A 23494-nucleotide genomic window follows, 5' to 3' on the forward strand; every position below is an offset into this window, starting at 1 on the left:
TAATTTTATATTTTCATTACAATTAGACCATTACTTTGCCAGCTGTCTTTTAACTCCTTCAGCCCCTGAGGGAAGAACCCTTCACACTCTTCATGTAAAGAAAGCATCAAAATTCTATTTGGACAAAACTAACAATGTTAGACAATTGAACATACGTTTCTGAATTAGGGTCCTGTTAGAACAGGCCTATCCACTACGAAGCAATCCATCTGTAGGTGGATAAGTTCCTGTTCATTACTGTGTCACCATTTTTCAAAGTGATCTATTCTTAGCAGAAACAAAGCTAATTATGTTTGTTGCTTATGTCTATTGATGAGAAATCCTTGGAGTAAAAGTAAAATTTACATACCCTGTAATCTCCAGGAGAATCCTCTTCAAAGTTATAAGCAAACCTCCCACCTCTGGAGTAGAATCAACAGAAAAAGTGTTGGTATTATAGTCTGGAGTCTCTCTTACCGTAAAACGTACCTGATGTAACTGTCAACCTTGGGGTATGATGGGACACTGAAGGAAGAGGATTCCTTAAAGGTACAGGGACGTTTTTTTTAGCCTAGATCTATAGAATCATGTCTGTCAACATTATGCTGCTTTTCCTTTCTTTTCTTTTTTAAAATGTTTTGTAAAAGATGTTTTTAGTCACTTTTTATTACGTTAGTGACGGTTTAGATGTAATTGGCTTGATTTTTAATGGTGAAACAAATGAACTTTGATAAATTTTTATCCTTTATTAAGCTGCGTTTAAAAAAAAAATCAATTATCTGCATTTGTGTGTATATGTGTGTATATAAATATATATATGTGTGTGTGTGTGTACGCATATTTTTAAGTGCTCCGGATCATATGCGCTGGTGGGACAATACAGTGCTTATCATTTTGATGAGGATTCTTCTGGGGTAGATCTAGGAATACAGGTAATGTTTCCTGCTTTATTCTATTCAAATGAAGAAATGATTCAGTCATAAATACCTTCCCCCCCCCCCCCCCCTACAAAGTCTTGTAAGTAAATTAGTTATGTTAAATGAGCTTTCATTGATGGTTGGGGATTCGACTGCACTAGATTGGCAAGAGCATAAGCTTTACTACATGCCAATACATTTTTCTGCCTAGAACTTTGGAGTGTGAATACTAGTTTCCAATTTTTTGTATGTTCTTAAAACATGTATATTATATGTATATGAATTTTAATATGAGTTTAATCCAAACATTATTTGATTTAAAGGAACCATCAACTTTTTACATGCTGACTGTGACAAATTTAGACATCCACTTCTACATATCCAGAAGACTCCAGAGGACTGTCCCGTCATAGCTATTGATAGCTTTAGACATATGTATGTCTTCCCAGAATTCAGTGATTTGTCGTGAGTACACTTTCCTTTCCTTATCACTTGAATCGCTTCTAAAATGACTTCACAAAAATAACATTCCTTATTGAATTAATAAGAAGTGTACTGATTTTAAGAATGTAGCATAATTAAAAGCTGTATTAGGATGACTGCTGTTGAATGGTTGGGTGCATGTTAGTGAAGCAGTTTCTGCAGATATGGCATACTTGCCACTGTAAACTAGGCTTTTCAAAAGCCCTCTCTCTCTCCCAGATCTTGCTTACATACTCCACTACATCAATTCTATTTCTTATTTCCATCATTGTTCCTTAAAGCGCTATGGGGCGCTTGCTACACCTAGTTACTATTGTCAGTGCCTCTCTCACTCAACTGTCTTCCACCTCTACAACCCCAGCGACCCCCAACTCCACCACCCTTCTTGACAACCTCGCCAACATTGTAATGAAGCAGCTAGTCACCACCCCCACCCACAAGGCAGGACACACCCTGGACCCCATCTTCGCAGGAGGGGACAACATCCGCTTCAGCCACACCACCCAGCCCCTCTGGACGCGCCAACACTGCGTCCACTTCTTCTCGAAACCCATCGCACACAAGCTTACACCACGTCCCGTGCTGAAACTGGAGCAAGATCATCAAAGAGCACCTCAACTCTGCCCTCAGTCGCACACCTCCACGACCGACACCAACTCTGCTGCCAACGAACTCCACTGCTGGATCGCAAACAAGCTTGCCCCCCTCCAGAACTCCGAAAGACAACGCACCACGAAAGCTACCTGGTTCACCACAGACCTCTGAGAATCCAAGCACACGTGTCAACGACTCGAGAAAGCTTGGAGGAAAAGCAAAACTTCGGAAGCCCGCACCACCTACAAGACCGCCATGACATAACACCACCAACTCATCAGATACACGAAGAGAAACTTCACCCAGGAAAGAATCCTCTCCAACTCCCGCAACTCAAAGGAACTCTTCAACATCATACAAGAATTCACCAAGCACCCCCCCCCCCCAGCAAAACCTCTGATGTCCCTCCCTCCCAGGACCTGTGCAACAAACTCCATGCCTTCTTCCATCACACGATCAGGACTCTCTGTGACAACTTCGACGAACAGAACCAAGGTGCCGACACAACACCGGTCACCAACAACGCCACCCTGCCGACCATCACCGCCTGGACCCCTGTCACCACAGATGACACCGTAAAGACCATGAAGAGCATACTCTTCGGAGCTCCCACGACCCCTGCCCGCCGCATATCTTCCACAGGGTAGCTTTCGCCATATCACCTGCACTACGACGCCCAATCAACTGGCCCCTTGAAACGAGCACATTCCCCGATGACTGGAAACGCACAGAAGTCAAACCCCTCCACAAGAAGCCCTCCGCAGACCCGATGGACCGCAAGAACTAACCCATCTCTCTCCCCTTCCCTTCGCCGCCAAAGTCACCGAAAAGGTCGTCGCCAACCAGCTCACACACTTCATAGAATCCAACTCTATCCTCAACACTTCTCAATCCAGATTCTGTAGCAACCACAACAGAGACTGCCCTCCTAGGTGCCACAGAAGACAGCCGCACTATCCTCGACCCAGGCCATACAGCAGCCCTCATCCTACACGACCTCTCAGCAGCCTTCGACACCGTCTCCCACCGCACACTACCTGCCAGACTCCACAACGCCGGCATTCAAGGAACTGCCCTTGACTGGATCCGCTCCTTCCTTGCCGGCCGAACTCAAATGAATAAGACTCCCACCCTTCCACTCCGAACCCACAGAGATCAGTTGCAGAGTACCCCAAGGATCCTCCTACAGCCCCATTCTCTTTAACATCTACATGGCCCCACTCGCAACCATTGTCAGAAAACACAAACTCAGCATAGTATTTTATGCCGAAGACACCCAGCTCATCCTCTCCGTCACCAAGGAACCCGACATCACCAGACACAGTTTCCAGGAAGGAATAAAGGACGTTGCATCCTAAATGAGCAGCAGTTGCCTGAAGCTCGACTTGGAGAAAACGGAAGTCCTCGTCCTCGGATCTACCCCCTCCACTTGAAACAACACCTGGTCGCCCCCCTCCCTCAGCAACCCTCCTACTCCCACAGACCATGCCACCAACCTCATCATACTCGACTCCTCCCCCACCATGAACCGACAGATTAACGCTGTATCTTCCATGTGCTTCCACACCCTCTGCATATTCCGCTAGACTTTCAAATGGATCTTCCCCCCCTCCCCTGAATCCAGAAAGCCCTTCACCCACGCACTCCTAACCAGCAGACTGGACTACTGGAACACCCTCTATGCCAGAATCAACAAATCTCTACTCCGCAAACTCCAGACCGTCCAGAACGCCGCAGCCAGACTCGTCCGCAACATCCCAGAACAAGACCACATCACACAGCACCTACGAGACCTCTACTGGCTCCCCATCGAAAAAAGAGTGACTTTCAAGCTGCTCACACATGCCTACAAAGCCCATCACAACACCAGACCCCAATACCTCAACATAAGAATCTCCTACGCCCCCAAGAGGAACCTCCACTCCACCAACCTTGCCCTGGCCAAAATCCCACGCATCCCCAGAACCAAAACGGGAGGAAAATCCTTCTCCTACATTGCGGCCAAGACCTGGTACGAACTCTCCCTCCGCATCAGGCAAACCCCCACCCTGCAAGCATTCAGGAAGAGCCTCAAGACCTGGGTCTTCCGATGATCCGCAGTGACCAGAAATCCCTCCTTCCCAGCGCCTTGAGACCCTCACGGGTGAGTAGTGTGCTTTACAAACCCCTGATTGATTGTTTGATTGTATCTTGCCTGGAGCTCTGAAGACAGGCCAAATCCTCCCGCTCCTAAGGAAAGGTACACTAGACCGTGATGACTAGGCTAACTACCAGCCCAACTCTCACCGGCAAGAGCTTTGACAAAACGGTCTGAGTTCAACTCGAAGATCACATCACTGCTAACCATCTATAGATCACGCTGCAGCATGAAGACCGCTACCTTGTACATCGTAGACGATGCCCTCTTGAGTGTGTGCCCTTGTTAGGTCTCGCCTGACCCAGCGCATGCGCTGGTCTGGCGAGACTTATTGAGAGGGCTCCAAAAAGTGCTTCCAGGCCAGCCTAGAGCTACAGTGCAAGTGCGCGGGCGCGCGCGCCGCGCTTTACCGCGATTACTTTCACTTTCGCTACCGCACGGCCGCTTTGATGTTTGATCGTGATCAAGATTGTGATCACTTTCACTTTCGCGGCCGCTTTGCATAGCCAATAGGTCTCGCTTTTGAGACCTTATAAGTATTTACTTATGCAACTGTTGCATGGCTAAACACTTATAAGGTCCCAAAGGCGAGACCTATTGGCTATGCCAATGCTTGTTTTTTTTATTCCCCCAATGTCTGTTGCTGCACAATACCAGCACTGGGAAGAGGTGTGGTGCTGCGGCCAGGGCGACTGACGCTGGAATCTGGGGCTCATGGCACCGGTGGCAGGTCAGCCCAGCATCATGTGGCTCTGGGCAATAGCTTACTTAATCTTCCCCACGGCCCCCAGCGCCAGGATTCCTTCGGGTAGCTGTTCGCGCTTTACAAATACTGGATTTACACTGCAAGCTTATAAAATATAAATACCTGCAATGCTAGCTTGGATAATTTAAAAAGAAAAGAAAAAAAGCAATACAGAGGACATTCAGTGGTACGTTGTTCCATTAGGTGTAAAAGGTGGTCATCTGTAAGACCTTGCATATGGTTGACTAAACATAGAGGTGCACAATCATAATTGGTGTAAAATCGGCATGCGCGAAAAATGTTTATTAGCCCACATCACATTTACCTGCAAGATTACATCTAGCGTGCAAACTCACCCTAAATGTAGAGTAAGCAGCAACACACTCCGGAGCAAAAATCACAGGTAGATGTGCAAACACAGTTCAGTGCAAAATCACACTTGGTGTTGTCGGTATGAGCGTTGTATTCTCTTCAGTTGCAAAACCATGGAGTAGTGAAAGAAATGTAGTAGTAAGATGCTTCTTTAAGTTTAAGTGTAAAGGTTGTGCAGCAGTGTGCATATCTTTTGGTTGACCCCATGTTGAGGTATAATATCATCATGAGTGGAAAACATTTTGGAGCACAAATCGCATTTAGATTCACAGTCATACATAGTTCGAAGTGAAGCTGCATGGCGTCATCACATTTAGAAGCATAAATCCTTTTAAGAGCAAAATTACATTAAAGTGCAAAATTAATCTTGATGGACGTCAAAGGAAGAGTGGAAACACTTTTGGGAGCCCAAATTTCATAGAGTAGCAAAGGCATATTTAAATGTGTTTTATATAGGTGGAAAATCTCCCATTGTGCAGCATCAACATGAGCATAAACACTTTTACGGCCGTAAAAGAGCCTCTACTACAGAGCAAAGCCTCTTCCCTCTTTAATGGGAAGCACTGTTGAAACAGGTGAACTCACACACAATAGCTAATAGCGAGTTTGAAATACTCTTTCAGCCTGATCCAAATTATAAATGACAATTTCTTCACGTAGTACCCCATTCTAGACATGGCTGGCCAAAAGCCTGTTCTGGAGACTTCGATATGGTTTAATTCCTCTCAAAGGCCATAATTGGTCGCTTAACCGGATTATTGGTACACAGCTGGCATCTAATTACAAGGAGGAAAGTCTGACCCATGTAATATGTGTGTGCCCAGCCCTGAAGAATTTAAGATCCTATTTGCTGGAACAGTTGTTCCACAAGCACAGCATAAAACAATGCAATACGGTAATCTCAGAGTGCCCGAGCAGTGTGGACGTGCAGCTATCAGTAAGATGTGTGACATTTCTTAGAGAGCCATTAAAGCTACTGAATTTACTGCCTGAGAGCATCTAAGCAGGGGAATCCTTCTAGCAAGCAGATGATGCCATGAGCGGTATGACTGCAGACCATGCAGTCCCGTTCTGGTTGGACCTCTTTTGAATCTCCGTTTTTTCACCTTCAAAATAGTCACTCCGAGTATAATAATAATCCGAATTCTTTCTTTATTCGGATGCAAACGCATCCATAAAAGATACAATAATGCAATCATAAAAAAAAAGAAACTCTGCATGATAAACATTACAAACCACTAAAACATCACCAGCATTTGAAACAGTACAGATTAATAGAGCTCTGAAAGTCTAAACTATGCACACTATGCGCACCATCACTCAAGAGTATTGCTAAAAGGGATTACTCCCCACACCACTCTAGCATCACTTTTGTTTATTTTAAAAAGCATTAATTTTCACTCCAGTTTCTGACACAGTGGCAGTGATCCTTGCTAAATGTTGTTGCACACGTTACTTTCGTGAGTTTGATTGCTCGTTACATATCTCAAAAGAATCGGACCAGTAGAGTACAGGCACCATGAACTTGGTCTAGCTAGTCGCAGTGCCACTTTACTCTATCAAAGGTTAAAATTGCACCTTCGTTACCAGGGGAGCTGCAGAGTTGCCAGTCACTTTGTAATGCATGATGCACTTTTCCAACAACATTTGGTTTATTGCCCATTGGTCTACTACAGAAGTCTCGAGCACACAAATCATTTTGTTGGCCATAGAAGACTTCCTTGGCCCCGGAAACCCAGCAAATCTCTTGGGTAGTGATTCAACTGTTAGAGGGTGGTTTTTTGTCACCACAAAAATTGACACTGAAATGTGTTATCTGAAACAACAAGACACACCTCTGAAAATGCAGGACTCGAGTCAGTAGTGGCACGATTTATTTAAACAAGTAAACAATAAGTGTCAGACACATCATTAATCAAAAATAATACCATACAATCTAACAAGTAACAAGTGTCAAAGACACATCACTGATCAAGAGCAGAAGCATGCAGTTTTGCAAGTTTAAAATCGCTGCAATTTAAAGAGATAGTGAGACAGAGAGAGAAATTGAATATCAAAGCACAATAAGGCAGTATAACCTTGTCAAATGTTCACTCAATAAATCAAACAGCTAGCTGGGAGCACTTCGATGTAATTACACTATGTGAGGTGAGGTGAGCAATGAGTTGGTCAGTGGACAGTCCTTTTATACTGGTTTAATGAGGAACTGTTGACCCCAAATTCTAAAATTAGCAGGTGTCTGACCGCATAACATACAAGCTGAACATTTTATCGAAAGCAGTTTGCTTCACTTCTTGAAAGCTTTAAAGCGGAAATTCCTTATAAGGTACACAGTTAATCAAAAGGTTGTTTATTTTGAGCCATGACACTGTCTTAGTTTCTTGTTCTTCTAGATGACAGATGCATCTTATTGCCACATCCTCTCGGTGTACAGTAAGATGCATACGCCCACTCCATGCACTGCTTATGCCCGTTCATATCATATCTTTTATACCGAACTCCCACAAGACAGTTGATAGGGAGCTGCGGCTGTGGTGCGAGCGCTTCTGGCGCTGCACCTTGCGCACGGATTTGCGCATAAATCCGTCCACGTTCTCCACTGCAGAGATCGCTGACATGTCTGTGGCTATGCTGGCGGCTCAGTCACCAGCAGGGGGCGGTGCTCAAGCGCTGCTGACCGCCCCGTTCTATCGGTCACTTCTCATCCCGCACATGGCCCGGGGTACGTTCATGTCCGCCCGAAGGCTGCTGGCTCTAGCCCCCTTGGAACCTCCTGAACAGACATCGCTTGTCCGTTCCTGCCCTCTCCCGTTCGTCCCCGACCCCTTGCCCAATTCGCAAACACCACAGACCGGGCCCAGCGCTAGAGCACACCCCCAACCAACAACACTTCGAGTAGAGCCCGCAATGTAGACATAGAGAGCGGACTAGAGCCCTGTTTGCAGCCACTACTCTCTCCTGCGAAGGCACCATCTTTAACGAGTCAATGATCGAGGGCAGACACAAACAAGCATTGGCAATGCAATAGGACTCGCATTTACACGAGACCTATTGCATTGCAAATGGCAATGCGTGCGGACGACAAGGCACGAGGGGGGGGCGGCGAGAAGGCATTGGACTGCAGGAAGGGGGGCACAGGAAGAAAGTAGTCTGTGCTGTGAGGGGGCCAGTAGCCATGGAAGAATACAAATGACTGACTGACTGACATGGCTGTCATGGGCAGGGACTAACAAGCTTAAAACAAATCGGAAGGCAGCATTTATAACCTAAGCCAATGAAGAAGATGGGCTGGAGAGTGGGCGGAGCTTCCACGAAGCTTCCACACTATAGTGTATACTGCATGCCTCAGAAAGCGATGTCAGCGCATTCGCGCTGCAATGCTAGGCGAGACCTAAAAAGTACTTTTTGCGAAAATTTCGTGAAGATTCGTCAAACGGTGCCCAAGTTAGTAGCAAATCGACAAAGCATTTCCTATGGAAACACAGACCTAATCAGAACTACCCAGTAGTGACCACCACCAGGTAATACATATATTGGTGCTCCAGTATACTTCCATAGAAAACCATAGAGGCATGGATACCTACCCCACAGGAATTAATGTTAAATTAATGACATCATGAATTTAAGATAGATAGATAGATAGATATGCATGCCATGGCAGTGAAAATGTGGCCCAATCTCAGTAACAGTTCTTATAAACACACATTACATTTTTCTACTGCACAAATGTCGAATTCCAGTTTATTACCACAATAGAGCAAACGTTACATGAGAAAAATAACATTTACTGCCTTGTATATTGCACGTTACATTTACTTTACCCGTGAAAACAACACTCCTAACAATGACTAGGCCTTTTCAGTGTAGTTTTACCTCATGGGACAAATGTAATCCCTCGCGGGTGTCTCCTGAACGTGGCTTTCTGCTGTCCCTGCACGTACCTGGGGCCTGGTCGTCTTTGTCCCCGAGTGTCCTGCTGTTGCTCTGTCCTTCCCCCCCCCTCCCGCTTGACAAACCTCCGTGGCCGCAGCGTGGAGGGAGGGCGTGCAAGGACTACATTACCCAGGATCCCCGGGCCCACCTCGGAAGCAGCGTCACCGGATTAGCGCCCGGAGGCGCTTAAAAATCGTCATCATACCCGGCGGAGTGGGTGTCTCCTGAACGTGGCTTTCTGCTGTCCCTGCACGTACCTGGGGCCTGGTCGTCTTTGTCCCCGAGTGTCCTGCTGTTGCTCTGTCCTTCCCCCCCCCCCTCCCGCCGCCGCGTGTCAAACCTCCGTGGCCGCAGCGTGGAGGGAGGGCGTGCAAGGACTACATTACCCAGGATCCCCGGGCCCACCTCGGAAGCAGCGTCACCGGATTAGCGCCCGGAGGCGCTTAAAAATCGTCATCATACCCGGCGGAGTGGGTGTCTCCTGAACTTGGCTTTCTGCTGTCCCTGCACGTACCTGGGGCCTGGTCGTCTTTGTCCCCGAGTGTCCTGCTGTTGCTCTGTCCTTCCCCCCCCCCTCCCGCCGCCGCGTGTCAAACCTCCGTGGCCGCAGCGTGGAGGGAGGGCGTGCAAGGACTACATTACCCAGGATCCCCGGGCCCACCTCGGAAGCAGCGTCACCGGATTAGCGCCCGGAGGCGCTTAAAAATCGTCATCATACCCGGCGGAGTGGGTGTCTCCTAAACGTGGCTTTCTGCTGTCCCTGCACGTACCTGGGGCCTGGTCGTCTTTGTCCCCGAGTGTCCTGCTGTTGCTCTGTCCTTCCCCCCCCCCCTCCCGCCGCCGCGTGTCAAACCTCCGTGGCCGCAGCGTGGAGGGAGGGCGTGCAAGGACTACATTACCCAGGATCCCCGGGCCCACCTCGGAAGCAGCGTCACCGGATTAGCGCCCGGAGGCGCTTAAAAATCGTCATCATACCCGGCGGAGTGGGTGTCTCCTGAACGTGGCTTTCTGCTGTCCCTGCACGTACCTGGGGCCTGGTCGTCTTTGTCCCCGAGTGTCCTGCTGTTGCTCTGTCCTTCCCCCCCCCTCCCGCCGCCGCGTGTCAAACCTCCGTGGCCGCAGCGTGGAGGGAGGGCGTGCAAGGACTACATTACCCAGGATCCCCGGGCCCACCTCGGAAGCAGCGTCACCGGATTAGCGCCCGGAGGCGCTTAAAAATCGTCATCATACCCCGCGTCGCGGGATCGCGCGCGGGTCGGCGCCGGGCTAAGCCCGGGCAAAGGGCGGGCCGTCTGTGGCCGTCCGGGGACGAACTGGGTCGGGTCGGCCTGGTCCTTGACAACGTGTTTCAGGTTTACCAAGGTCTGTATATTTGTCATCTTTTCCTACAGCCATGGGTAAAAGGAAGGCCCCTGAGGGAGAATCTGACTCTTCACGTTCCCTGCCTGTGAATACTAAGACAAGGAAGTCTAGAGCAAAGAAAGCTCGCCAACATGCAGCCAGTAACTGTGTAATGGACCGCATTGAGGTTATAGTCGATGAATGCGGGGAACTACTTAATGCCACCCCTTTGCCGGCTAATGGTGGTAGAAATGTGTCTACTAAAGGTATTGTTATAGTCCCGGATATGTTCCTCTCGAAAAAGGGTGGGGAGGAACAAACAAGTGGGGTAAGGGGCAAAGCTTTGGTCCCTATCACCCCCACAGTATTAACGGATGCGAGCCAAGTTCACTCTGACAAATCCCTTTCTGACTTCAACGGTCCCCCGGGTATTGCATGTAGCAATAGGTTTTCCATTCTGAGCGAAGTTGATACTGATGCTATTTGTCCAGCTCTGCTTTCTCCTGCACGTCTGGATACAAATATAGGTCCTCTTCTACCTCAAGATAGCTCTACCATTATCCTGCCCGAGGGATTCATAGGGACTGAATCCTGTAAACATGATATAAAATCTCTGTTGGTTCTAGTGAAAAACCTGCACTCCCTGATTGAGACTATGCAATTCAAGATTGATACATTATCAACCACTGTCACGAAGTTGGGTGAATCTAAGTTGGTTGCTGATATTCATTCTAAGCTAAACTCTGTTAATTCGGAGAGGGGTTTGGTAAAGGCCCCCGTAGAGGTGCCTGATGGGCCGCCAGTAACATCTAATGTTAATGCTAAGATTCTGCCCCATGTTTCTCACCCCGTGAATATTCAGTCTCGTCTCCTAGCTCCATCAAGGGCTAACTTTGCCGCTGCTTGCACCCCACCTTCTGTTAGACATCCTATCAGAGCCTCTCCTGGTATGCCTCAGGTATTACCATGTGCTGGAAGACCTTCCCTTATTAATGAGAGAACTGGAATCACTCCTAGAGGTAATCCTTACCGCCAAACTCAAAGATATGGGCCACACAGTCGTACTTTTCACCCACGAAAGGTCCTTATGGTAAATGTTCCAAGATTGTCCTCTGGGTCCCAATTTGAAACCAGTGAATCTCTGGTTAACAAGGTCATACACTGGCTCAGGCATGTAAGGGGTTGCTGCTCTGTAATCAGAGCTGACATAGAGGGAGCCAGAAGGATTTCTCAGAATGGTAATAGGATGGACCTTATAGAGGTCACTTTTTATGATCCCACCATAGCAGATAACCTCATCAATCTGGAATTCAGAAGTTGTCCTCCTGACTATTCTACAATCCAAATCAAGTCCTCCCCTATTCAAACTTCTTGCTCAGGTGGTGTTTGGCCTCAGCCCTTGGGAGAGTCCGGCCTAGAATTAAATGATTGACTTTGTAAAGAAGTTAGGCTAGTGGTTTCCCCTGTTTCTTCTTTTTTGCCTAACAAAGTCCTTAATATCAGTACCCCGGCTAGTAGGGATAAACAATATGCTTCCATAGATCCTGTAAGGATTACTTCACTGAACAGTATCCCAGAGATTAACAAAGTCCCTATCATTGGTAACTTGGGTAGTATGGATAAGCAATGTTTCTTTGTAAACCCGATAGAGATCACTCTACTGAATGGTATCCCGGAATCCATTCAAGAAGATAGTGTAACCCTCTCTGAGCATGGCACACTTCTGTCCTGGAATATCGCAGGATTGAAATCTAAGTTGAATGATCCTAATTGGGTACGATTTATTAATTCTTATGACATTTGCTTATTCCAAGAGACCTGGCTACTGGAGGCTCAGTTTGTAGCGGGTTTTTTGAATTTTAACGTCTTGGCCGTAAAGGGCAAAAAGGGGCGTCCCTCAGGTGGTCTCACCACCTGGATTAGACAGGACCTAGGTATTATTGTTAAGGAGCTCCCCACCTCTCACCCAGATATCCAGCTACTCAAGCTTAAGTTTAGAAACGGTAAATCGCTGGATATCTACAATGTCTATGCTAGAAGTACTGGGGGTAAGAAATCTGATATTATAGCACGTTTGGAGGAACTCTTGCTTCTCCACTCCCAGCACTCACATGTAATCGTAGGTGGTGATTTTAATGTAACCTTTGAACCCCTTTCTGGTATTGATTGGAGTATCTCGGAGGCTGAGGATGGCTTATGGGGTGTCCCATGTTTAGACCTTGAACCTGTCACTCGTTGGTCTGAACTGGCAATCCAGATCAACGCCCTTTGCTTAAGCAAGGGGCTTCGTGCAACTAACGGAAGGACTGAACAGGATAAATCCGGATCAATCACCTTTAAGAGTGGTTCCCGTACAAGCAGGATAGATTACATCCTACTATCTTTAGATCTATGGGAATCCCTGAAGGGTATGGAAGTTATAGCCAGATTGGAGAGTGATCACAACCCTCTCTCTCTGACTACTTCGTTTTGGGTGACTCCCATTGCCCATAGTAATTTTTCTCTTCAGCTCCATCAAGACGTGGTTATCTCTAATGATATGCGTCATGTAAAGTGGGCAAAGGTTGCTCAAAGCCAAGAATGCCTTACTCATATTTTTAATAGATTAGTGCTTGCCATTCAGGATATGGGGGCCGTACTTAACCAGTGCCCCTTGGCATCTCATTGTAATCTGGGAACTTCGATCCATGAAACCTTCTTCTCAGAACTTAAAGATATCTTTGTAAGACCCATTAAAAAAACTAAACCCAATGACGACTCCCCACTACGTTGGTATTCTACCGATTGTAGAGAAGCTCGTGCTAATCTGGGCACCGCACTGAAATCTGGTGATATCCCCTTAGTTCGTCCCGCTAGGTATGCATATAAGCAAGCAATCTTTAAAGCCAAGAGAGCATGGGACTTCCAAAGATGGCAGGAACTCAGGGAAGCAGGTGCCCATAAAGACATGAGACGATTCTGGTCAGTTTATAAATGGGGGGCTGGGGGGAACCCTGATAAACCGCAAAACTGGGTTTCACAAGATGATTGGGTTAAGCATTTTGAATCCCTATATGCCATTGACGAAAACACATGCCCATCTTCAAATTATCAATATACTTTCCACAATGAAGATGCCTTTACCTTGGGTGATGTTGTTATTGCCCTCAAGTCATTGGTTCCTGGGAGGGCTCCTGGGATGGATGGAGTTCCTGCTGATATTTTCTTCTGTAATAGTGAGTCATGGGGTAACTACATTTTAATTTTAGCCAATTTGATTGCTAGAGGCGCTCCGATTCCGACGTCCTGGAAGGGAGCAGAAATTATTCCAGTGTTCAAGAAGGGGGACAAGTCTCTCCCTGCTAACTACCGTCCTATCAGCCTGATTGATACCACACAAAAGATCTTAGGCAGGTTGATCCTGAATAAAGTGTTGGATTGGGCCCTAGACAATGCAATCCTTTCCCATCTACAAGCCGGCTTTAGAGCAAGAATAAGCACCATCGATCAGGTGCTGCATTTTGCTATGCTCTACTGGAAGGTGGTTTACTTGGGGGGAGGCAGCCTATATGCAGCTTTTATTGATCTTAGGGCAGCCTTTGACTTAGTCCCTCGGAAAACCCTATGGGCTGTCCTAGACAACCTGGGGATGCCAGCTGTCCTAGTTTCTCTAATTGCTAGACTCCATCTAGACAATTTTGCGCAGATTAGATGGGGTGGTGTTGGACAAGTGACCAGGCAGTTCCCCATCCAAAAGGGGGTCAGGCAGGGCTGCGTCCTCGCGCCAACCTTATTTTCTCTGTATATCAATGACATAGCAAAACTATTAATAGATGCGAAAGTGGATGCCCCTTCTCTGGCAGGTGCGAAAATTCCCATTTTAATGTTTGCCGACGATTGCCTTATAATTTCCAAAACCCCGAGTGGCCTACAGAGGTCCTTAGGTTTGTTCGAGGAGTTCTGTTTAGCCCGTGGGCTCGAAATCAATGTTTTAAAATCTAAATTCATGTCTTTTAATCAACCAAAATCTTTTAAATGTAAGATATTTATGAATAGTTTGTTACTGGACCAGGTCCAAGATTTTACTTATCTGGGCATTTGTATTCAGCATGATTTGAGCTGGAAAAAGCAGGTTAACCTGGCATCTCTTAAGCACTCTCAACTCTCTGGTGCTTTAAGCAAGGAACATGCCAAATCTCTGACCAAACCTATTGATCCTGCTCTTCGGGTGTATGATGCCAAAGTGGTTGGAGCTGCACTTTATGGAGTTGAATTGTGGGGATTTGAAAATGTACATAAGCTATCTTCCTCTGAAAATAATTTCTTTCGAAATTTAATTAGTCTACCTCAGAGTACTCCCCTTTGCCCCCTATTCTATGACCTTGGTATGAGACCGATAGCATTAATTGCCTCATTCCGCCCTATTCTATACTGGAGGCGTTTATGGGTCACCCCCGAACTTAGGCTTTTTGCTCTTGGCCTCATGGACATTATTAAACTGGACATTTGCCGAAAGGTCAAGTGGCTCCGTAGGATTTATGAGTCGCTTCGGGACCTGGGTCTAAAAAACCTGTGGGAGGATCCTCAAAATGCTTGCTTCCCCACCAAACAAGTCCTGAAGGCTTTGTACTGGGAAATGGTAGCATCCAGAGTCTTCAGATCAACAGCACCGCTTTCACTATCTGGCATCTTCTTGGACTTTAAGGACACCATTTCCTTGGCACCCTTTTGGGATGATATAACCAGTCCTTTGGACAGGAAGCTTTATTTTCAGTTCAGAGTTGGTAGTCTCCCAGTAAGAGAGTTTACATCTAGATGGTCCACAGAAAATGTACTCAATTGTCCTGGTTGTACTGCATCTATTGAATCTGTTAATCACTTTTTGTTCCAATGCCCTTCCTATATAATCCCCCGACAGACCTGGCTTAAACCAATGTGCCGGACCTTGGGCACCAGGAATACCAGGGCATGGGTGATTAGGAGCAAAATGTTGTCTTGATTAATTTTCCTTCCCGTGAATTGCTCAATCAGTCTGTAAATATCTCTATTTATTGTTTTAAACCATTTTAAAATATCTTAAAATGTTTTATCTTGTAAATGTATGGTACATATATGCTTTTATGACAATCGTCGAATAAAGCTTTCTTGACTTGACTTGTAATCCCTCGCATCCTGGTTTTGGTTAAATATATTTTATTAACCCCTTCCATGCCCATGACGGAACCGTTCCGTCATGAGCATCGGTTGAGCTGTGCTCATGACGGAACCGTTCCGTCATGGCCCCGCCCGCGCTCGAACCCTTCAGCACCGCGGGGGAATCCGCGCAGCGCTGAAGGGGTTAAAACATATACACATGAAAAAATGCCATGGTTTAAGCCATATATACAGATGCACAAAGTATTCTGCTGCTTTTTTCCCCTCGAGGTTGGGGCATCCTGATCAATTTTAGACCATTACATTTTGAGTCCTGGCCTCTTCCGTCTTGCAACATCATAACCATAATAATAAACAGCATGCAACACTCTAAATCTGTGTGTGTTTTTGTTGGGGGTAGCAGGGGAGGAGCACAGGGCCATCGCAGACCCACTGGCTTTTTAACTTTTTTTAAATATTATAAACTTGGGTGATCATGGGCATCCCACTGTGTTTTTTTACATTAGGGGCTGTTGGTGGAGCTCCAAGGCCCCTGCAGCCCTGACTGCCCCCTTGACGTCTCCCCTGCCAGCACTCATCTCGGGTGCGACGGGAGCCGCAATTGCTCCCAACCGGCGGGAGCAGCTTTACATTCTGCTCTTACCAGGCGAGAGCAATTCTACGTTTTCCTGCCTGTGAAGGCACAAGCAAGGAGAAAGATTTGTGCCCCCACCTCACAGGAGCATTCCTTCTCCCACCAGGCAAAAACACAGAAGACTACCCTGCCCACTCTGTCACAGGCAGGAAAACAACGGTGTCCCAACGAATAGGGTCCCTTGAACACCATCAAAGAACCGGCCCCTGGGGATGGGGGCTTGTGCCTTAGCATGGCTCTGGGAGTGGGGCTGCACACCCCCCACCACTTTGTTATGCATGTCCTGGGGGATACAGTACGGGGCCTAAATGAGACTCCAGGAGGGGCCACATGCCCCCCGCTACGTACATTTTAACTCGGCCCCAGGGAATGGGGTCCCCGGGGCTTGGAAATTGTGCAGGGAAAGGGGGCCGCACTACCCCTCCCCTTTTTTGAATGCATCTGTCCTGGGGGGTGGGGTCCCGAAGTCCTTAAAATGGTCCGGGAAGGGATAACCACATGCCCCCCCTCCCGCCACGGGGGACAGGGGGTCTCTGGAGCCTGGTGGTAGCCCAGGGAGAGTGGGGCACACGCTGCTGCTGTTTCTAAATTATTGCACCACTCCCATGGGCCCTAGTCCACACCAGGGTTTTTTTTTTTTAATGGGTGGGAGCCTGTGCTATTTTTTCCCCCTTTCATTTTGCCTCCGATCCTTTGCCAAGTTGTAGTAAAAGAAAAAAGAAAAAAATGCTTTTGGTCCTAGGAAGCGTCCCTCTGGGTATCCTTACCCTTCTCCCTGATGTTTTTTTAAAACGTTTTTCAAGACTGGGACGGAGTCCCCAACTCCTAAAATGGCTGGCATTTAATTTTTCTTATCTCTAGATCTGTCAGCTCCGAGGATCCTCACTGCATAAAATATCTATATTTCGGATAGAAACTTTGAACGGCAGATTGCACACCTTAGAATATTCCCCCGGCATCAGACTGGATCTGGAAAATCTTGAGCAGTACCTCTGTACAGTGGTAGGTAGTATCGGTCAGCTATGTGTTGACTTAGTCCATGTCGAAAGTGACATCAGAGCGCCCTTATCCAGATCCAGAGAGCTTACCTCAGTCCATTTTTTACCGCTTTTTTAAAAGCTGTTTGTGTAGCCTTTTCAAGCATTTTTTCTCTGTGGGCACGGTATATATCCCCTAACCAACCTATGGGTTTGAAACCTTGTGGGGAATCTCACAGACAGATATCTGTGTCTAATCCCCACTTGGTCTCTCTTTGGTGCATGTATCGGACCACTACCCAAAGCCCTGCACCAAGTGCAAGCCAATGCACCCCAAAGAGATCCATGAGCAGCAGATGAATCTCCTGGCGGCATGACCGAGAAGGCTCCACATTGTTCCGGAGGAAGATCTCAGGACCTCTTTCAGAGCCGCTCCCAGAGCTTCTTCCGCAGATTGTCCTCTTCCTACTTCAAAACGTTGTCGTCCTTGAAGTCATCAAAGCATTCTTCGGCTTCCCTGGCCATAAGTCATGCTTCAAGGCCCCACTCCGCACGCGGAGCTGGCAACTGGTTTGCCCCTTTCCAGGGTTGCCTCGGACACCAACCCAGAGCCTCTGGATCTACCGGTCTGTCGCCAGTATGAATGCTGGCACCCATCCTGACCCCATCTTTCCAATGCTGTTTCTGACACCACCATCACCGCTGGACCACAAACCTATCCCTTCCTGGATAGACCCTTCCTGCCTGTAGGAAGGGGACGAGCAAGAGTGTAATGGCACATTTGAGTGTGACTCTGACCAGGAAGACAACTGATATGAGGAGTCCGGTGATGACAGTGGCCTGTATACCTTACCAAACTCTGGCATGCTTTCTCCTCCTGGCCCCATTTCGGTGGAAGGAGCATATTTTGCTACCGTGGTGTGCATGGCAGCGGAGTTTCTTAACCTGCAACTGCCAGCAGTCAAGGTCAAGCTCAGTCTTGGCCGAGGTGCTTCATCCAGGCATGAGCTCTGCTGAGCCACTGATCCCATTTAATTGAGGCCCTTACTGACATTCTCCTGGGGGGCTGGGCTAAACTTTGCACAGGAGGGTCCCTGTGCACCATATGATTGCTAGTCACCATTGTCCCGCCCCAGGAGACCTAGCCTTCCTCTCTTAGCATCCCTCCCCTGAGAGCCCAGTGGTGCAGGCCTCAACAGCCAAGGTCACCCCAAGCACATTCATTCAGCCCCACCAGATAGGGAATCCAAGAAGCTGGGTAATTTTGGAAAGCGGATATCTTCTTCCACCAGCTTGGTCTTGAGATCGGTGAACACCGCACGACTCTTGGAATGATATTCTCATGCTCTCTGGGACTCGGTTGAGCAGCTGCTGCCCATGCTCCCTGAGGAGGGCTGAGCCATCCTGAAGCAAGCTTTGGTGGATGGAAGGGTTGCAGCCTAGTTCCTGAATCATGTCTGCTAGATAGGGGAGTGATTCTGTTCTGGGCTGTGGAGGCTGGAATCAATATAAACTGTTCATGAAAGGGTGCCTCCCAGACCATACATTTTGATCGATTTTCAAAATATGAACCTATACATAGTTCATTTATGGATGCCGATAGGAACAATCTTTCTGAAAAAACTTTAAGGGTATATTTTGCTATCCCGCGCCTTTCAATTCTGAAGTGATTTTTAACACACTTGTGACCAACTGCAGTTTGTCTTTTTACTTAGAGTTAAATACATTTTTTACACACACAAATACATTATTTTGCAATTTGCACCATAAAGACATAAGACAACTAATTTGTACACTCCACATTTTGCTTTGTCACATACACATTGAATACGTTTGACAAATAATACATTTAAGGGGACACAAAATACTAAGAATACAGTACACCAATGTTTATCCACAAAACCTATTTACAGACTCCTCACACTTCATTATTTCTGAGGATAAATCTACAATCTCGCAACCATCTGTTGCTGTAACTTGACTGGTGTCCTTAGGGCGATTTGGCTAGGGACTGAAGGACAGTGGGTTTCTGTTGCTGTACCCCCCCCCCCCCCCCCACACGCACTTTTTGCCAGACCACTGATGCACTTTCACTTGATGTGCCCTGGGTCCCTGCCAATCGGGTTCCCAGGGCCTGTGTTCTTACCCCAAAACTAACCCAATTGGCATCTCTGGCCACAGGTCAGCCCCTGGTAAATGGTACCACAGGTACCCAGGGCACTGTGACCAGGGAAGACCTCTAAGGGCTGCAGCACTTATTGTGCCACCCTTAGGGGCCCTGTACCTTTACACACCCACACTGCCTTTGCAGGCTGCGTGCTTTGGTGCAGAACAAAGTGAAGAGTCGACATGGCAAACATATGTGTGCCATGCCTACAAGCCACTGCCCTGGCATAGATCAGTTACCCCTATAGCTGGGTGCACTATACCAGTGGTGAGGGTGCAGGAGCCCTGTACCCCTACAGTGTCTAAGGCCATTCTTAGACATTGTAAGTGCAGTGCTGCCATTAAGAATATATGGTGCTGGGAGTTTGTCATTATGAACTCCACAGCACCATAAAGGCTACACTGAAAACTGGGAAGTTTGGTATCAAACATCTCAGCACACATGATGCAAGTGTGGGATTTAATGACAAATGCACACAGAGGGCATCTTAGAGATGCTGCCTGGAAACTAACCTATCACTAGTGTCCAGGCTGAGTGGCTGCATTCAGCTGCCACCACCAGACATGTTTCTGGACCCCTGGTTCGAGAACCTGCAGCTCCTTGTGGCCTGAAACAATGCACATCCTGGGTCGAGGTGCCAAGCCTCCTCCCCAGGATGGGCAGGGTTCACGAAGGGAAAGCTTCAAAGGCTTGCCGCCTTTGTGAGCTTCCCCAGGCCACTTGCTGCTCTCAGCAACTGGTCCCCACTGGTTCTGACCTCCACTTTGGGCCTGAGAAACGGTGGGGAAAAACAAGGGAGGAAAGGAGGTGTGCCCACCTCTGCCAGCTCCACCCCTCAGGTGGGGGAAGCGAGGTGAAGCACAACTCTGTCCCTGCCATCTTGCAGATAGGGGGACTTGGCCAACCAGGTACAGGCTCATGCCCCTCTCCCACTGGAGGGTGGCATAATAGGAGGTGTACCCACCCCAGGGAAGATAACCTATTGGTCCCTGCCTTTTACCTACCTGTAACACCCCTAAATCTAGTATTTAGGTGCACCCCTGAACCTTGCTTCCACAGACAAGAAGAAACTACAAAGAGAAGAAGAGGGACTGAACAGCCGTGCAGCAGCTAACAAGAGGAAGACCCCCACTGACCTGGCCCCAGCCCTACCAGCCTGTCACCACCTCAAACCTGTTACTGCGAAATCAAGGTGTGTCCTGCAGCCAGCAACCTTGAAAACCCCAGAGGACCTGCCTGCCTTCAACCCCAAAGACTTTGTCTCTCGTGAAACATCGTATTTGTTCATCTGCAACCTCTGGCTCCGGTGGACACCGCAAATCCGCCCCACTCTGCACCTGCCATCCACGACCCGAGCTCGAGTGGGCAAACACCACGAGGAGGTCACCTGGGTGATCCTGACCCGAGATCCGGCGACCCCTGACCTGCCTCAAGCCTCCAGCCGACACCTGCAGCCTAAATCCAGAAGGTCCCCGCAACCGCAAGCTGGTAAGAAGATCCTACCCCAAAAGGCACCCCTGCACCCCATGGCCTTGGGTGCCCAAACCGACGGTGCCTAATCAACCCTTAACTTCCCAACTTACATCTCGAAGTGGTGGTCGCACCCAGGAGACCTGCATCCCCAAGCCTGTAGTGCATTTGCAAACCGGAGGTTCCCCATTGAAAACATTGGGTCTCAGCACTCTGCACCCTGCTGCCCTATTGCTGCTGGGAGTGTAATTAGAGTGCATCCCTGACCCTGGGGGCCCCCAGAGTCTGCCCCCAGAACCTCAACTCCCACTGCCAAATACTTACCTTAAAACAGACTACACTATTTTCCTCCATAGGATAACATTGACTGTTTTTCTTGGAGTTTGAAAACATAAAGAAATTCTTTAAAATTGCACTAACTAACAAACATTATTTTACTAACCTTTTTGCAGGAAAAGTCCCAGAGTAGTATCCAGGTATACTACTCTGAGTAAGAAAAGTAATCTCAAAAGTAACTTGCCTGTAATTTTACTGAAAAGCCGATTCAAGTCTATGTACTGTATTTACAAAGTATTGCATTTCTCTGAAACCATACTGTAAGTCAAAAACAAAGTGCATATACAATTTCAATTCAAACTGTTCACAAACTGCATTACTACTGTAAAGTATTTATTGCTTACATGTGCCAGGCTTACTTGCTTCTAGAAAATAAAGTAACGAAAAGAATATTTTCATACAAAAACAATTGGTCTGAAGTGCTGTCTTTGAATGTTTGAAGTCATTTGCTGACAGTGTACAACAAATGCTTAACACTGTACTCTGATACTTTCTTACTGCTCGACCACACTACCACAAATTGAGAGTGAGGTGCTATCTAACTCTACCTACCTTTGGGGTACCACTGGACTCTGTGCACACTATACCTCACTTTGGTATAGTATATACAGATCCAGCTTCCTACAGGGACCTATACCTTGTCCTCTTTCTCATTTGTTTATGCCTATTACTCTATGGCCCTATGGAGGTGAGAGTTATACTGGTATTTTTGGGTAGAAATACCGAGGTTGGATCACCGAAACGCCTCTCCCTTCCCCACCCGAAGCGGACAGTGGTGCCCGATGTGTCACTTTTGGATTGGGGCGGCCGTCTTGGAGAGGTGGCGATCAGAGGACTTTGGTCTCAGTCAGAATCTCACCTCAATATCAGTCTCCTCAAGCTGAGGGCTGGCATTAAAAGCCTTCTTCCATCCATCAAAGCAAGGCTCATGCAGGTGTTCACTGACAATACCACCGCTGTGTGGTATTGCAACAAACCGAGCGGGTGAGGTTGTGGACCCTGTTGATACCAAGCTGATGATCCTTGTCAGACGCAACAGTCTCAAGGTGCACTGCCTCTAAATAGGCCCTTGGCCAATGTGAATTCAGCAGTAATTCCAATAATTATTGTTCATCCTTTCTTTTGTCATTTCCATCCATTTCAATCCATGTTTAATCCAGTTCGAACAAAACATTTTAATATTCACATCTTCCATGTTTTATTAGCAATATGATTCCAACGTGTAACAATCCATGATATTAATTTCTTCTCGTGTAACAATCCAAATTTCATCCGTGCATTTTCAACACCCAGTGCATAGCGAGATAAACTCTCTTCATCAGGTGTAACTGAAATGGGAAAGTTAGGAACAACATTCCATCAGAATCTACATTAAATGATGTTTCACCCAATCGTACACCCACATTAACTCAAAAGTGCTTAATCGAATACTGTATGTTTATTGTGTAGTTCGATATAAACGGACACTAGTGTATCATTTCCTAGGAAGCGCCAGGACCTCTTCCTGGTCATACAGCACCTGGGAGAATCTCTGACCATCAAAAGGAGAACCTTGGCCTTGATCTGTTTGCTACCACTGAGTGTGCAATGTCAGCACTTGTGCACATTAGAATTTCTGACTCGGCTCTTGCTCAGAGACTTGTTCCAGGGACTTGTTCCAGGGACTCCTGTATGCCTTTCCTGCAATGCCACTCTAAGCTCGGGTTCTTACAAAGATTTGGACCGACCAGGCCCAAGTCATCTTAGTGGTTCCAGATGGGGCACAGAGAGTGTGGCATACCGAACTCCTGAGCATGAGCATCCGTCCTCTGATCAGGCTGCCTCTTCAGGAGGATATTCTGTTGCAGCAGCAAGGCAGGATCCTGCATCCAAACTTGTGCACTCAACACCTTCATGCCTGGTGTGAGTAAATGACTTTTACAGGTTCACCCCAACTTATTGCCCCACTTTTTTAGTATTAGGTACTGATGTAATGACTTAGAGTGCGCTGACGCTTGCTAACCAGACCTCAATGCCAGTGCTCTGACCCTTAAAAGTGTACGTTTAATTAACTTATACCCAATTGGCATAAATGTAACTTACTTATAAGTCCCTAGTATAACTTACAGACCGCTAGGTATCCCTGTTAGCATTGTGTGCCTCCTGGACTGCAGCACTTGTAAAGTAAAGCATGTCTCGCAGCCTGCCACTGCAGACTGTCAGAACAGTTTTAAACTGCTAACTCAGCTTTGCCATTTAAACTAATGACAAAGTCCAGAACTTCCGTTTTTTAATAC

General features: G+C 47.3%; 1 protein-coding gene across 1 annotated transcript in view; it reads left to right on the forward strand.

The window, feature by feature from the left end:
• Nucleotides 1–23494, forward strand: part of ERP44 (endoplasmic reticulum protein 44) — a 557683-nt gene that overhangs the window by 480318 nt on the left and 53871 nt on the right. Inside the window, exon 10 of the mRNA XM_085606779.1 lies at nt 1220–1361. Coding sequence (XP_085462905.1) covers nt 1220–1361 — 142 coding nt within the window. The remainder of the gene's footprint in view (nt 1–1219; nt 1362–23494) is intronic.

Source organism: Triturus cristatus, chromosome 5_2 (assembly GCF_964204655.1).
Source record: "Triturus cristatus chromosome 5_2, aTriCri1.1, whole genome shotgun sequence".
NCBI classification, from domain to species: domain Eukaryota; kingdom Metazoa; phylum Chordata; class Amphibia; order Caudata; family Salamandridae; genus Triturus; species Triturus cristatus.